General features: G+C 42.9%; 1 protein-coding gene across 2 annotated transcripts; it reads left to right on the top strand.

Annotated features, from left to right (window-relative positions):
• The first annotated feature begins 1,608 nt into the window (after nucleotides 1-1,608).
• On the top strand, nucleotides 1,609-7,851 carry LOC118388736 (chymotrypsin-like elastase family member 2A). 2 transcript variants are annotated; one of them, XM_052527035.1, is made up of 8 exons: nucleotides 1,609-1,769; nucleotides 3,170-3,258; nucleotides 3,587-3,684; nucleotides 3,854-3,988; nucleotides 4,250-4,386; nucleotides 4,556-4,701; nucleotides 4,919-5,071; nucleotides 7,648-7,851. In XM_052527035.1, exons 1-8 carry the CDS (start codon nucleotides 1,730-1,732, stop codon nucleotides 7,834-7,836), a joined length of 987 nt encoding a protein of 328 aa, XP_052382995.1. In that variant the 5' UTR covers nucleotides 1,609-1,729; the 3' UTR covers nucleotides 7,837-7,851. The 2 variants fall into 2 exon arrangements, with proteins under 2 accessions (XP_052382995.1, XP_035634044.1); XM_035778151.2 differs by lacking the exon at nucleotides 7,648-7,851 and adding an exon at nucleotides 5,377-5,443 and having other exon boundaries at nucleotides 1,610-1,769.
• Nucleotides 7,852-17,319: the final 9,468 nt, after the last annotated feature.

The raw sequence follows: 17,319 nt of genomic DNA, 5'->3' as shown, positions 1-17,319 counted from the left end.
TTCCTCATATTTGTATGTCAGTCTCCCATTTTCACTCACCAGTTGGTATTGTTCTTGTTTATCGGCATACTGCCTTATGTTAGTGTCGTGTTCTTAGTTTTGTTGTTTGATTAAAACGTTTCACCTGCACCTGCTTCCGACTCACCGCCCCATCATTACATACATCCTGTGTTGGGTGGAGTAAAGAGGTTGACACTAAACTGTGACATTTCATATCTTAATTTGACCAGTTTCTCAGAGGAGGAAAATAATCCTGCAGCAACAGATAATTATTATGTGGTTTATAATAAACTGACCATTTTGTAGGAGTTGATACATTTTTCATTAGGGCAAATATATTTTAATGTGGAAAATATCAACTTTAGAAGCATTTTTAAAGCTTGAATAGCCTGCAAGTTTGCATTTCCTGCTGTGCAAATTAAAATATGACATCTGTACATAGGAAGGGATAAATGTCTTATAGAAATGATGGCACACTGGTAAACAGTTCCCACCCCACATCCGAGTGTCGTCCACTGTCTAAACCCTCGGGATAGAGAAACTATATCCATGAGCTCAGTGCTTGAAAGGAACTTTAACTAACTTCCTGGTTCAGACACCACATCACAAATAGACACACCTCAGGCACTCGAAATGAAAACAGTTTTTAGACAAATCGGTGTGATTGATGTTTCTTTGGAACTCCTGGGTTTGTGATGTGGAACTGGCAGTAAACAGAAACCTGAGACATGGGATCTGCTGCTGCTCCATGCACATATGCTTCCTGTGCCAGAGGCAACTTAGACTGACAGGGAGTTGTGTTGTCTTCACTTGGACTGAACCACCAAAACGTAATTGTTCACTCAGAAATGTGACAAAGGTTGCCGCTGAAAAGTGTCTTTGTTTTGACCTCTATTGCAAAGAAATAAGCCACTAAATCTTTTCCCTCCTTCTAGTACATGCCTTTTGAACCTAGCACCCACATTTATTTTACTACAAATATTTGAGCTGAGCACGCCAATTTCTCTTTCTATCACTGTGACTTGTTCCTCATACATGTAATTTCAGTAATCTGTAGTTTCTCATATTCAAGTAAAAAAAAATAAAGATTGAATTGCTTGTCATTGGTTGTGCTCTCGTGGTTAAACATTTGCAGTGTGGATACGAAGACTCTGGGAAGTAAACAGGTGTTGCTGACCCTTCAAAATGAAGGCTACTGTATGTTGGTTTTAGAGTAGTGCTGTCTGGATGTCCTGTTCCACATTACATTATAAATTACCAGTACTTTTACATTTAGCAAAAAAATAGACCATTACAATAATTGTTAGAACAAATTTTTGCTGATGCATCTCTTTTACATGTGTAGTGAATACAATCAAATCCTATTAAATCCGTGTACCAAGTTTTCCAAGTCCAGAACATGATTATTCTAAGACTGCAAGAATGCACATTTGGATTTGGGTTGTCTTTGGCCTGACCGGATAGCAGTTCAGAGTAGGCCTACACGCCTTTCTAAGCCAGACAGTTGGAAGAAGGCCAGAATCAATATCTCTGGCCTAAGAGCAATGATGACATACACATGTTTCTCACACCTTCTGTACTAATCAGTTGGCTTATCAGGCTTATCAGTTGGACAGAATGGGCAGTTTTTTAAAAACTAAACCAGTTGGATGAAGCTCACTTATCAGTCACGAATAAGAAACAAAAAGCAGTATAAAGGAGTTCCACCAGCACTCATGACAGCAGCAACATGACTTCTATCATTTTGGTCTTGGCCCTTGTTGCCAGTGGTAAGACCTTTTTGCATTTTTAACAGACATGGCAAGTAGATTATTGTGTTTAAATGATCAATATATCTCAAGGAACAGTGTTTTCAAACGTTTTATATCGACTGACAAGCTATGGTTTTTCCTCCAGCTAGCTAACCATCTCAGCATAGCTGCGGGAAGTAGTTTGGGGGTGCTGGTGCTGCAATGATCTTTGCCAACAATGCAGAAGAAAAAAATGTGCCTGTGCTGAAGACAACTATATTGGTCTACTTATGTGAAAAAATGTAAACTAAGTGTTTACCAGTATTTGTAACTTGAGTCTGATAATTATCGCTCAAAACAGTTAATCTGATAATACTTGTAGAATATAAAAATACTTGCTTGATATATGTTTTCCAGTTTCTTGAAATACTTTGCAACTTCTTTTTAAGTGAAAACTGAAATGGTCTATTGATTCCTTTTTGCATTTTAGTAGACACTCTTATTTTTTACTGGTCCCCTGTGGGAATCGAACCCCCAACCCTAGATATGCGAGCGACCATGCTCTACCAACTGAGCCACGTCATCACAACCCGCTTGTCTAAATGTACTCCATTTCTGTATTGTGCAATGGGTTTTTTCCATGGTGATGGAAAGTCTTCAGGTGCAAACCTAGATGACCAGCCTATGTACAATACAGTAATGTACATTTACATTAAGTGTTTGTGAGGATGGTCAATTTATATTGAACAAAATACTGTTGTTTTTCCATGTTATTTGATCAAGAAAAATATTTAATTTGATTTGGATGTTTTGTCCATAACTTTGCACCATTTGATGTACATGTTTGAGGACAGGGTTTTGTTCTTTCAGGATTCCATTAGAATGACAATCACAGAGAAAGGGCAACAACTCTTACAAGTACAACTATTTTCACTACTTCCCGCGGCTATGCATCTCAGGGACACTGGCCTAGAATAGGACATCTTGACAGTCCTTTACATAGCCTATAACAGGGTTGGGGTCAATTCCATTTAATTTCAGTCAATTCAGGATGTACACTGAAATTCCAAAATCTTCAATGCTTTTCAATGAGGAACATGTGGAATTAGAATTTGGTTCACTTTCTGAATTGACTGGAATGACCCCAACCTGTAAATAGATCTATGTGCAACACTCCAACCCTGTTATATTCATGTATGTGTCTCTTTAACCTTTATTTAACTAGGCAAGTAAGTTAAGAACAAATTCTTATTTACAATGACGGCCTAGGAACAGTGGGTTAACTGCCTTTTTCAGGGGCAGAGCAGACAGATTTTTACCTTGTCAACTCGGGGATCCAATCTAACAACCTTTCAGTTACTGGCCCAGCGCTCTAACCACTAGGCTACCTGCCACCCCTTGTGTAATAAGTCCTGGATGTACCTCTTACCCGTCTGCAGCATCTGGCTGTGGAACCCCAGCCATTAAGCCTGATACTACCCGCGTGGTCAATGGCGTGGATGCCCGCCCCAACAGCTGGCCTTGGCAGGTGAGGATGTCGAGACACGGGGTTTTCGTTCAAGACACTTCAAATTTTAACTAAGTATTTCAAAATGTAAATGGTGCTGAATGTAACTGTAATTAGGTCAAGTGATGGAGGTGCTGACTGAATTCAACTTTTAATGGTAATGGACCTTACAGGAATGTTTAGATGGAACAAACTAAAGTGTTCTTTGTATCTACTTTAAATCATTGATAGTTTTGAGTAAAAGTGAAGTGTTTATGATATTGACTGTGAAGAGCGGACTCTAAAATGTTACGTTTAGGTTCACTGCTAAGTGCTGTAAGAATATACTGATCATTGTCAGTCTTTGTAGATCTCTCTGCAGTATGAGAGAAATGGTGAGTACAGACACACCTGTGGTGGATCCCTCATCGCTACCAACTGGGTTATGACTGCTGCCCACTGCATTGAGTAAGCCAGCACACACAGACACACTGCTGCTATTTTTAAAGGTGTTGACCAGCACAAAACAGTGAAAAAAATAAGCAATTGTGTTTGACCAATGTGAAGAACGGGTAGGTCTATTAGGTCTGCAAAATGATGCTTAATGGGACAGTTTTCCCCCTATTCCTCCATACAGTCTGAAGCTGAATTATCGTGTGGTTGTGGGCAAGCACAACCTGGCAGAGGCTGAGCCCAGTGCTCAGGCTTACTTCCCAGCTAAGAAAGGAATCATCGTGCACAGACACTATAACCCTGTCCTCCTGTCAGTAGGGTAAGTTGGGCAATGGCTTGTAAAAACACAAGTAAAACTTTACATTTACACTATTGACGCAGAATCTTCAGATTTATAAGCAATAAAGAGTTTATAACCTATTAAGTATTAGTTAAGTATTAAATAGTTTATACACATTGGTGGGAAATTGTTCTAAATACTGAACGTATATATGGTTTCAATGGCCATGATAACAGTAAACTAGTAAACAGTTTCTGATCTATTCTGATCCATTCATACTCTAATTTCCCAAATGACCAGCAATGACATCGCCATGATCAAACTGGCAGAGCATGTGACTCTGAGTGACCAGGTCCAGCTGGCTTGTGTCCCCGCCCCCGGAACCATCCTGTCCAATAATTACCCCTGCTACATCACCGGCTGGGGAAGACTCACCAGTGAGTGATGAGTGGTGTGTGTGTGTGTGTGTGTGTGTGCGTGTCCGTGCATGCTTCTGTGTCTCTGCCTGTATGTAATTGCCTGTATGTAAGGCCAAGACAGCATACTGTATGTATTTTTTCTTTAATTTCAATCATGCTCATTATCCCCCTGCTGTGTGTGTTCCAGCCGGAGGTCCCACCCCCGACACCCTCCAGCAGGCCCTGATGCCCGTGGTGGACCACAATACGTGTACCCAGAGCGACTGGTGGGGCGTGTCCATTCGCAGGTCCATGGTCTGCGCCGGCGGGGACGGAGTGGTGGGAGGCTGCAACGTGAGTCTGACACACACACCCATAGGGCTCTGGAATAAAGTAGTGCAATATAAAGTGCACAGGGTGCCATTTGGGGAGCAGACAATTAGATATACAGAAGATACAAGCAAAAACATTAAGATACAAGAAATTCAAGCAAAGCTGATGAGCATTATATTTTCATCAACCTGTGTGGTAAACATTTCAAAGACATGAAGTGTTTTGTGTTCTGTTTCAGGGTGACTCTGGTGGCCCACTGAACTGTAAGAACTCTGCGGGAGTATGGGAGGTGCATGGCATTGCTAGCTTCGTCTCCGGCCAGGGATGCAACTACATCAAGAAACCCACCGTCTTCACCCGCGTCTCCGACTACAATGAGTGGATTGATGAGGTAACCGGAGTTGCTGATGACCAGATCACTAAACACATCGCTATACATCACCACACAGGGTTGAGGTCAATTCCATTGCAATTTAGTCAATTTAGACACTCAAATTCCAATTCCATGTCCACATTTTCCTCATAGAAAATAACAGAAGAAAATTGGAACTGAATTTACTTCCTGAATTGTTGAAATGGGCTTGACTCCAACCATTTCACTGTTGAGTGTTTTGGTGTTCTTCTTTAGTTCTGTTTCAAATGTGTTTTGTTAGCCTTGTGAAACTCATCTGAGCCTGTATTTTGGGTTTCTTTCAGACCATGATGGACAACTAAGACGTGTCTGTGTGCTCTTCAAATAAAGACCTATAAATACATGAGAAAATATGTTATTTTATTGAAATATTGTCCTCAATGTTTTGATTAACGTCAGCTTAAATTATGTAATCATTATTTCTTACAAAGCTGAGAACAGGGCATATTCCTTGTTCTAGCTTGAAAATTAGGGCCCAAAATATAGATATTGTCTTGACCAGTAGGGGGCCTCAGACACTAGTGAATAAACGAAACACCCCAGATGGTACAAACCATTTGAGGTTTCATTAAATTACAGAAATTTCAAATTCAGATTTCCTCCTCATCATGCCAGACATTGTGTATAACCTTCATTTCTTCATTGTGGCATCAATTAGCTCCCAAATAGGCCTATTTTTTTTCGAATGGTTTGACACTTCCAACACTTTTGTATCAGGGTTGACATTTGTATTATGTGAGGTCATGGACGACTAGTGAAGCACAGTCCTCCTCTCAAAGCATTATGCCACAATTCAAGCATATGCGTGTCATTCCACGAATAGAGGGCCTTTTGGTTAGTGTAATTTTGTCACCTATTTATGTTACCTAATTTTAACATTATGTCATAAAGAGTATGTTCAACTTCCAAGCAAACTTGTTTTCCGATCTGAAGATGTTAAACTTGGGAAAAATTACTATAAAAGTTGACATAACAGGGTTGACGATTTTATCCTAAATCAGCCAAAACTGTTATTCGGAGTGTAACAGGGGAACTCAAGAGCAGACTCGGACGAGAAGACTAGGATGAAGTAACCAAGGTATTTATTGAAACACAGGGGGGAGATGGAGTGCAGGTCAGGGGAATCTCGGGTGGGTTGCTGGAAACCAGGTGTGGAGGCTGAGGCTGGAGCGAGAGGGATTGAGACAAGGTAAGCAGGTCAGTAGGGGAATCCAGGACAGAGTAGCAGGATGACGAGACATGGGACTGGAGACAGGGACCAGAGTCAGAGTGGGCAGAACTGTAGCGGAAAACAGCGTCAGGCAAGGAAAACAGGCACGACAGGATAACAGGATCTGAATAGTAACAAACGGCTGGAACCATAGACTGACTGAGCAGAGATTACGATCTGGCAGAGTGGAAGTGGCAGGGTTGAGTATTTGTAGAAGTCTTCATTATGGAACAGGTTGCAGCTGGTGGGGATCTGCTCTGACTCCAGCACACCTGTCTCCGCCCACACAATCAAACAGAGAGAGAGAGAGAGAGAGAGAGAGAGAGATATAACTCCCCTTTTTAACATGGTTTAGTTTAGTTAGAGCCACTGTTAAATGTAGTTTTATCAAAATGTACACACATAATGTCTGAAGGACATAAAAGGCACTCTATTCATGGAACAACATTTGAGCCCCCTGAAATAATGATTTAAACAATAATTCCTCCTCTAACTGCTGAAAATTATGTGTGGTTGAATTTCAAACAAAGCTGTGTTGTGCTACCCAGGGCCGGCCTTAACCTTTTGGGGCCCTAGGCGAGATTTGGTTGGGGGTCCCCCCAAGTCGAAGGAATTTTTAAAAACTAATTTCATGCAATTATGCTACTTTTGCCATGGAGCAGAGAGAAAAATGTGCAGTTTTACAGCAATTTCCTGCAATTCTACACATTTTGTCATGACTGATGTCTGAGCTGAGTGGTTTGCACTGATGTAAATCACAGAGATACTCTCATCAGAGCTCTGTTTATATTATATTATATTATATAATGGCAATGGGGTGATACCACAGCATGCATATTAAAATGTATACAATATTTTCCTCAGAAACTGCCTTGCCTTGCAGAGTATCTTGCAGCCAAATGCCACATCTCCCCATTCAAAATGGAAAATGTAATTAAAGGACATTGCATGCTTCTTTTCATTGGCTCAGTCTCTATGGCTATGTTCAATTGAGATTGCAGCCGCACACCTGTCACCAAAACACATGTGTCTGTCATAATGAAATCCAATTCCTTTTCACTGCCTCTAACCCTAGGAAGCTCTTTGCCACCTTCTCCTCCCTCCTGAATCCCCCCCCCCCTCCTCCCTCTCTGCAGATGACTTCGTCAACCATTTTGAAAAGAAGGTCGACGACATCCGATCCTCGTTTGCTAAGTCAAACGGCACCGCTGGTTCTGCTCACACTGCCCTACCCTGTGCTCTGACCTCTTTCTCCCCTCTCTCTCCAGATGAAATCTTGCGTCTTGTGACGGCCGGCCACCCAACAACCTGCCCGCTTGACCCTATCCCCTCCTCTCTTCTCCAGACCATTTCCGGAGACCTTCTCCCTTACCTCACCTCGCTCATCAACTCATCCCTGACCGCTGGCTACGTCCCTTCCGTCTTCAAGAGAGCGAGAGTTGCACCCCTTCTGAAAAAACCTACACTCGATCCCTCCGATGTCAACAACTACAGACCAGTATCCCTTCTTTCTTTTCTCTCCAAAACTCTTTAACGTGCCGTCCTTGGCCAGCTCTTCCGCTATCTCTCTCTGAATGACCTTCTTGATCCGAATCAGTCAGGTTTCAAGACTAGTCATTCAACTGAGACTGCTCTTCTCTGTATCACGGAGGCGCTCCGCACCGCTAAAGCTAACTCTCTCTCCTCTGCTCTCATCCTTCTAGACCTATCGGCTGCCTTCGATACTGTGAACCATCAGATCCTCCTCTCCACCCTCTCCGAGTTGGGCATCTCCGGCGCGCCCACGCTTGGATTGCGTCCTACCTGACAGGTCGCTCCTACCAGGTGGTGTGGCGAGAATCTGTCTCCTCACCACGCGCTCTCACCACTGGTGTCCCCAGACTCTGTTCTAGGCCCTCTCCTATTCTCGCTATACACCAAGTCACTTGGCTCTGTCATAACCTCACATGGTCTCTCCTATCATTGCTATGCAGACGACACACAATTAATCTTCTCCTTTCCCCCTTCTGATGACCAGGTGGCGAATCGCATCTCTGCATGTCTGGCAGACATATCAGTGTGGATGACGGATCACCACCTCAAGCTGAACCTCGGCAAGACGGAGCTGCTCTTCCTCCCGGGGAAGGACTGCCCGTTCCATGATCTCGCCATCACGGTTGACAACTCCATTGTGTCCTCCTCCCAGAGCGCTAAGAACACTTGTCATCTCCCGTCTGGATTACTGCAACTCGCTGTTGGCTGGGCTCCCTGCCTGTGCCATTAAACCCCTACAACTCATCCAGAACGCCGCAGCCCGTCTGGTGTTCAACCTTCCCAAGTTCTCTCACGTCACCCCGCTCCTCCGCTCTCTCCACTGGCTTCCAGTTGAAGCTCGCATCCGCTACAAGACCATGGTGCTTGCCTACGGAGCTGTGAGGGAACGGCACCTCAGTACCTCCAGGCTCTGATCAGGCCCTACACCCAAACAAGGGCACTGCGTTCATCCACCTCTGGCCTGCTCGCCTCCCTACCACTGAGGAAGTACAGTTCCCGCTCAGCCCAGTCAAAACTGTTCGCTGCTCTGGCCCCCAATGGTGGAACAAACTCCCTCACGACGCCAGGACAGCGGAGTCAATCACCACCTTCCGGAGACACCTGAAACCCCACCTCTTTAAGGAATACCTAGGATAGGATAAGTAATCCTTCTCACCCCCCTTTAAGATTTAGATGCACTATTGTAAAGTGACTGTTCTACTGGATGTCATAAGGTGAATGCACCAATTTGTAAGTCGCTCTGGATAAGAGCGTCTGCTAAATGACTTAAATGTAATGTAAATGTAAATGTAACTTTGGTCCAAGACAAGTAGACATTTTGTATGGTTTGTAATGTTAAGTTGAAGAGAGAGGGATAACAAGCAAAGTAGACTAAGAAACAACAGCAAATATGAAGTGAGAGGGCATTATTTGATGGGCCCTCTCGGTCCTTGTCAGGGATGGGCTATTGCAGCAGACGACCACACCGGTTCCCCCACTATCAGCTAAAAACAAGAAGTAGCGGCTCCAGTGAGCACGTGATCACCAACACTGGACAACTGAGAAGTGGAAGAACATTGCCTGGTCTGACAAATCCCAGTTCCTCTTGAGTCATGCTGATGGCAGAGACCATGGCCCCATCCTGCCTGGTGTCAACGGTACAGGCTGGTGGCGGTGGTGTAATGGTACTGGGAATGTTTTCCTGGCACACATTAGGTCCATTGATTCTTGTAATATTTAATTTAACTTATTCCTCCGTTTTTTTCTGACAACAAACAAAAAACGTACATAGACAATTGAGCAATGTGACCACGCCCTGAGGAATTCAGATTGTTCTGGAAGCAAGGTTGTTGTGGAGGCAAAGGGGTGTCAAACATGGTAGATGGGTGTATATTTGAACGAAATGTTTTATAAGAAAGCTTTTATTTTGAAGAGGAGCTTTATTTTGAAGAGGAATCCAGAAATTCCCTTACATTTTCTGGGTTAACATGTGACAAACCATGTGACTGAGAGTAGGTTACAAGCATTTCACTGCGCAGACTGGAGCCAGACAGTCCCTGTGTCAAGAACAGTTGGCATTTCATCTGCTTTGCTTTGAGAATGAATTCAGATGCCTATCCCGAGAAGAATCTACATCTGTGTTCAAGAGGTAGGCTCTTTGTTTAATTCTATTTTTGGTATCCCTGTTCGGTTCAGTTGTCTGATAGTAAATTGACTATATTCCAGAGGCTGTAGTGTAGTGGGTTGAGAGATAATGCCTGCACACATGCTTATCAAATGCAATATTTACAGCTGTTCAATGGCATTTATTATTCAAACATGCAAGTTAAAGCTTCATAATGGTTACAACTGTCTTACCCCATCATAACCCAGAGAACTGATAGAAATAAATGGTTTTACTCCATTGTTTGTCAAAATTAACAATGTCTTTGCAAAATAACCGATAGTTTCCAAATAATAAAGTATAATTTCAAATCAAATGTATTCATCAGTATGCTTCGTAAACAACAGGTGTAGATTATCGCAGTGAAATGCTTACTTATGGGCCCTTCCCAAGAATGTAGAGAGAGAAAGAAAATGGAGAATTAATAGAAAAGTCAAACATAATAATAAAAGTAATAATAAATGCATAATGAATAAACGATAACTTGCCTAATACACGGGGTACCAGTACAGAGTCGATGTGCAGGGATACGAGGTAATTGAGGAAGATACAGTACATTCGGAAAGTATTCAGACTTCTTGACTTTTTCCACATTTAGTTTACGTTACAGCTTTGTTCTAAAATGGATTAAATAAAACATTTCCCTCATCAATCTACACACAATACCCCATAATGACAAAGCGAAAACAAGGTTTTTAAGAAATGTTTGCTAATTTATTACAATGAAAAAACAGAAATACCTTATTTACATAATTATTCAGACCCTATGAGACTCGAAATTGAGCTCAGGTGCATACTGTTTGCACTGATCACCCTTGTGATGTTTTACAACTTGATTGGAGTCCTCCTGTGGTAAATTCAATTGATTGGACATGATGTGGAAGGGCACACACCTGTCTATAAATGGTCCCATAGTTGACAGTACATTTCAGAGCAAAAACCAAGCCATAAGGTTGAAGAAATTGTCCATAGAGCTCTGAGACAGGATTGTGTCGAGGCACAGATCTGGGGAAAGGTACCAAACAATGTCTGCAGTATTGAAGGTTCCCAAGAACACAGTGGCCTCCATCTTTCTTAAATGGAAGAAGTTTGGAACCACCAAGACTTCCTAGAGCTGTCCGCCCGGCCAAACTGAGCAATCGGGGGAAAAGGGCCTTGGTCAGGGAGGTGACCATGAACCTGATGGTCACTCTGACATGGCTCTAGAGTTCAGCAGCACTCCACCAATCAGGGCATCAGTAAAAGGCACATGACAGCCCGCTCTGAGTTTTGTCAAAAGGCACCTAAAGACCCTCAGACCATGAGAAACATAATTCTCTGGTCTGATGAATCCAAGATTGAACTATTTGGTCTGAATGCCAACCATCAAGTCTGGAGGAAACCTGGTACAATCCCATGGTGGTGGCAGTATCATGCTGTGGGGATTTCAGCAGCAGGGACTGGGAGGCTTTTCAGGATAGAGGGAAAGATGAACGGAGCAAAGTGTAGAGAGATCCTTGATGAAAACCTTCTCCAGAGAGCTCAGGACCTCAGACTGGGGAGAAGGTTCAAAGTTATTCCAGTCAAGCATGCATTTGACTTGCTGAAGACGAGACTGCAGTCAAAAACCCCCACATGCAACAATTGAACTGAACATGGCTCTGCAAAGAAAAGAGTCAAGACTGAATGCCATGAAGTATCTTAAAATGAAGATTTCAAATTAGGTGATGTCAATGGGTTACAGCCTTGCAGGCTTGATGTACTTATTTGAGCCTGGGGGTAAACTTAGCCTTGAGATTGGCACTGTGAGACTAGAGCAGGGCTCTCCGACCCTGTTCCCGGAGAGCAACAATCCTATAGGTTTTCAATCCAACCCTAATCTAGAAGACCTGATTCAAATAATTAGCTGGTTGATAAACTGAACCAGGTTAGTTACAACTGGTTGGAGCAAAAATGTACAGGTGGGTAGCTCTCCGGGAACAGGTTTGGAGACCCCTGGACTAGAGAGACCGAAACTGACAGTGACTTAGACCTTGGGAATCATCTCAGATGAATGCCCAAGCCAGTCGTGCCACAACCCTCCCCCCCTGCTGATACAGATGGTTCGTTCTGCTGCCTTCAGGGTGAAGAAGGGGTGGTTTGTTGTTGTCGAAGATTCTACGTTCCATGCTTGAACAATATCCTCAGTTTCTGCTAATGCTTCTGATTTAATGTCTCCAAATGTGAATGAATCCCAATTGTATTTCCTTGATTCCTCACCTCCTCTCTCCTTGCTTCCTTCTCAAAACGCATTAAAATCTTAATTAAAGACATTGAGTTGAGTATCGTATTTAAATTGATTTCAATGTCATGGATGAGTGAAGCAGTCAAAGAAAGAGGTTCAGAATCACTGTTCATTGCCTCTGCGTGGAATGGAAACAAATGAGTAGGAGCGAAAGACCAGTTTCCCGTTAGCTCAGCACATCACAGATTTGTTTTCTATCGAAGGAAGCTCATGCAATATTAGGTTAATAAACAGCATTGAATTCAACATTCAAAATGCAATACCAGAGAGTGCAACCAAATCTGCCTGAAAGCATTGCTCTATAAAAATGACTTCAAATATGAAACAGCACTGTCTCCAACCCACTGAGGTATCGATGTGGCACCCCTTTAAAAACAACCAATATTTAGTCTGACACTTTGTGTGCATCCAAAATGGAATAGGATTCCCTATTTTGTTCCCATAGAGCTCTGGTCAAAAGTAGTGGACTATACAGGGAATAGGGTGCCATTAGGGATGCATGCTTTGTGTTGCTCAACATTCTGACCATGTATACTGCTACCATATACAGCCAAACCGTGCTGTTTTCTTTTCTCTCTCTCTGACCTACAATCCACAGTCCCGAGGCAATGTGTTCTGCCTGTCTGATGTGCTCCGTAGTAGCCCCAGGATTTACAAGACGTTTGTTATTTGTCCTTTTAAAGCTTGACTTTGAGCAGCGACAAAATGGAAGTCAAACTTAGTACGCAGGCTTCATAACAAACAGAACAGCTGCCTTATGCCCCGATGTTAACGTTAATGTTACTCTTACACCATTTATAAAGATTACAACACCAGTCATAATACAGTGACTTGATTCAAACTCTATAGCTCCGTGAGGAGCATACATCCTCCACAAATGTTTAAATAATACATACAGTTGAAGTCGGAAGTTTACATACACCTTAGGCAAATACATTTAAACTCAGTTTTTCACAATTCCTGACATTTGATCCTAGCAAAAATTCCCCGTCTTAGGTCAGTTAAGATCACCACTTTATTTTAAGAATGTGAAATGTCAGAATAATAGTAGAGAGAATGATTTATTTCAGCTGTTATTTATTTCATCACATTCCCAGGGGGTCAGACGTTTACATACACTCAGTTAGTATTTGGTAGCATGGCCGTTAAATTGTTTAACTTGGGTCAAATGTTGCAGGTAGCCTTCCACAAGCTTCCCACAATAAGTTGGGTGAATTTTGGCCCATTCCTCCTGACAGAGCTGGTGTAATTGAGTCAGGTTTGTAGGCCTCTTTGCTCACACACACTTTTCCGTTCTGCCCACAAATATTCTATAAGATTGAGGTCTGGGCTTTGTGATGGCCACTCCAATACCTTGACTTTGTTGTCCTTAAGCCATTTTGCAAGTATGTTTGGGGTCATTGTCCGTTTGGAAGACCCATTTGCGACCAATCTTTAACTTCCTGACTGATGTCTTGAGATGTTGCTTCAATATATCCACATAATTTTCTTTCCTCATGATGCCATCTATTTTGTGAAGTGTACCAGTCCATCTTGTTTGGAGCAGTGGCTTCTTCCTTGCTGAGTGGCCTTTCAGGTTATGTCGATATAGGACTCATCTTATTTACTGTGGACATAGATACTTTTGTACCTGTTTGCTCCAGCATCTTCACAAGGTCCTTTGCTGCTGTTCTGGGATTGATTTGCACTTTTCGCCCCAAAGTACATTCATCTCTATGAGACAGAACGCGTCTCCTTCCTGAGCGGTATCATCTCTAGGAGACAGAACGCGTCTCCTTCCTGAGCGGTATGACGGCCTGCGTGATCCCATGGTGTTTATACTTGCGTACTATTGTTTGTACAGATGAATGTGGTACCTTCAGGTGTTTGGAAATTGCTCCCAAGGATGAACCAGACTTGTGAATGATTACATTTTTTTTCTGAGGTCTTGGCTGATTTCTTTTGATTTTCCCATGATGTCAAGCAAAGAGGCACTGAGTTTGAAGGTAGGCCTTGAAATACATCCACAGGTACACCTCCAATTGACTCAAATTATGCAAATTAGCCTATCAGAAGCTTCTAAAGCCTTGACATCATTTTCTGGAATTTTCCAAGCTGTTTAAAGGCGCAGTCAACCTAGTCTATGTAAACTTCTGACCTACTGGAATTGTGATACAGTGAATTATAAGTGAAACCACCTGTCTGTAAAGAACTGTTGTAAAAACGACTTATGTCATGCACAAAGTAATGTCCTGACCGACTTGCCAAAACTATAGTTCATTAACAAGACATTTGTGGAGTGGTTGAAAAATGAGTTTTAATGACTCCAACCTAAGTGTATGTAAACTTCGAACTTCAACAGTAAGTTTTAAATTAGTAATAAAGTGCCCTTCACTAGAAGAACCACATACTTACAGTGGTCAAAAGCCTTTGATTACTTCTACACCGGTGTTATTCAAACCTGGTCCTGGGAACCAACAGGGTGTGCAGTCATTTATTCCAGCCCACGACTAAAGTACCCCACTCATCTAATTGACTAATCATCAAGCCCTTGATTTTTAGAGTTAGGTTTGTTAATACTGGGCTAAAACAAAAGCTTTCCTGCCCTGTGTGTCTCCAGTGATGAAGAATGCTGTTCTACCCTCTCTCTGCAGGGAGACGCTTGCTCTTACTCAGCCTCAGTGGGTATCACCAGCTCCCGTGTCCCACTTCTTTGGAACTTACAGAGTCCTTCCTTCCTGCCCACGCACTGGCAGACAAAGCGCCTATCTGCTGTGCATGTCCTTCCCACATTCAGGCTGACACACATAACTGACTCTGATCTCAAGGCTGCCTGCCTGGGTATTGTGAGGTGTCTGAGTGTTTATCTCCCAGGAAATGATTTTGCCCTCGTCTGTCATATTAATCACTAGAGTCTCATCGTTATTCATAGGCAAGGTGTGTGTGTGTTTGCAAGCGACGGGCTGTCTGTACAGAGGCATTTTTGATGCACAAACAACATCCTCAACAACAACATTTACCAACTTGATGGGAACTATTCCTGGCAAACCTTATAGTCTAAAAGTGGTCCAGCTAACTACTGTTAATGTCTCTGGCACTCAGATCCACTCCACCGAGCCCATGGCTGGGCTTCACTCCCAATCTCTCTCTCTCTCTCTCTCTGTGTGCGCTCATTCAGACTTCCCTACTCGGAAAACCCTGAAACACTGTGCGATTTGGCCATGCTCTATGCCGAGAGCCAAGCTGAAAGTCATTGAGTGGTGTGTGTGTGACAGGCACATTTGTAAAATACAGCTTGTTGTGTAATGCAGACCCCCTGGGTAATTAGGCACACTCTGTTCTCCTCTTCATGGTTCATATCGCTTCTGACATATTCTGGATAACCCCTCCCTGGGAAGAGGATTTGGAGAGGCTTGCAGGGCCAACTTGCCTTCTTTATCTCTCTGTGCAGTGGTGCAATGGGACAAAGAGTGGGAGAGTTGAGAGAAAAAGAGAGAGAGATTGAAAGAGAGAGAGGAAGAGAGAGAATTCTACATCCATATCCACTTCCATAACCTGATGATCTCTGTCCTTCTGTAGGCTATGCCTTTCTATCAGAAGGTGTAACTGCTCAAGAGATTGAATGTAAGCACACCCCCCTGTTTAATTCACCGGGGACAGTAGTGGAGAGGGTAGTAAGTTTTAAGTTCCTCGGCATACACATCACGGACAAACTGAATTGGTCCACCCACACAGACAGCGTTGTGAAGAAGGCGCAGCAGCACCTCTTCAACCACAGGAGGCTGAAGACATTTGTCTTGTCACCAAAAGCACTCAAAAACCTCTACAGATGCACATCCTGTCGGGCTGTATCACCGCCTGGTACGGCAACTGCTCCGCCCACAACCGTAAGGCTCTCCAGAGGGTAGTGAAGTCTGCACAACGCGTCACCGGGGGCAAACTACCTGCCCTCCAGGACACCTACACCACACGATGTCACAGGAAGGCCATAAAGATCATCAAGGACAACAACCACCTGAGCCACTGCCTGTTCACCCCGCTATCATCCAGAAGGCGAGGTCAGTAAAGGTGCATCAAAGCAGGGACCGAGAGACTGAAAAACAGCTTCTATCTCAAGGCAAGACTGTTAAACAGCCACCATTAACATTGAGTGGCTGCTGCCAACATACTGACTCAACTCCAGCTCACTTTAATAATGGAAATTGATGGAAATTGATGTAAAAATGTATCACTAGCCATTTAAAACAATGCCACTTAATATAATGTTTACATACCCTACATTACTCATCTCATATGTATATGTACAGTGGGGCAAAAAAGTATCTAGTCAGCCACCAATTGTGCAAGTTCTCCCACTTACAAAGAGGAGAGAGGCCTGTAATTTTCATCATAGGTACACTTCAACTATGACAGACAAAATGAGAAAAAAATCCAGAAAATCACATTGTAGGATTTTTAATGAATTTATTTGCAAATTATGGTGGAAAATAAGTATTTGGTCAATAACAAAAGTTTATCTCAATACTTTGTTATATACCCTTTGTTGGCAATGACAGAGGTCAAACGTTTTCTGTAAGTCTTCACACACTGTTGCTGGTATTTTGGCCCATTCCTCCATGCAGATCTCCTCTAGAGCAGTGATGTTTGGGGCTGTTGCAGGGCAACACAGACTTTCAACTCTCTCCAAATATTTTCTATGGGGTTGAGATCTGGAGACTGGCTAGGCCACTCCAGGACCTTGAAATGCTTCTTACGCAGCCACTCCTTCGTTCCCCGGGCAGTGTGTTTGGGAACATTGTCATGCTGAAAGACCCAGCCATGTTTAATCTTCAATGCCCTTGCTGATGGAAGGAGGTTTTCACTCAAAATCTCACGATACATGGCCCCATTCATTCTTTCCTTTACACAGATCAGTCGTCCTGGTCCCTTTGCAGAAAAACAGCCCCAAAGCATGATGATTCCACCACCATGCTTCACAGTAGGTATGGTGTTCTTTGGATGCAACTCAGCATTCTTTGTCCTCCAAACACAACGAGTTTTTAACAAAAAGTTATATTTTGGTTTCATCTGACCATATGACATTCTCCCAATCTTCTTCT

The sequence above is a fragment of the Oncorhynchus keta genome, chromosome 10, assembly GCF_023373465.1.
Source record: "Oncorhynchus keta strain PuntledgeMale-10-30-2019 chromosome 10, Oket_V2, whole genome shotgun sequence".
Lineage (NCBI taxonomy): Eukaryota > Metazoa > Chordata > Actinopteri > Salmoniformes > Salmonidae > Oncorhynchus > Oncorhynchus keta.
Note: the sequence above shows the minus strand (reverse complement) of the source record. Positions and strands in the feature narration are given on the sequence as shown.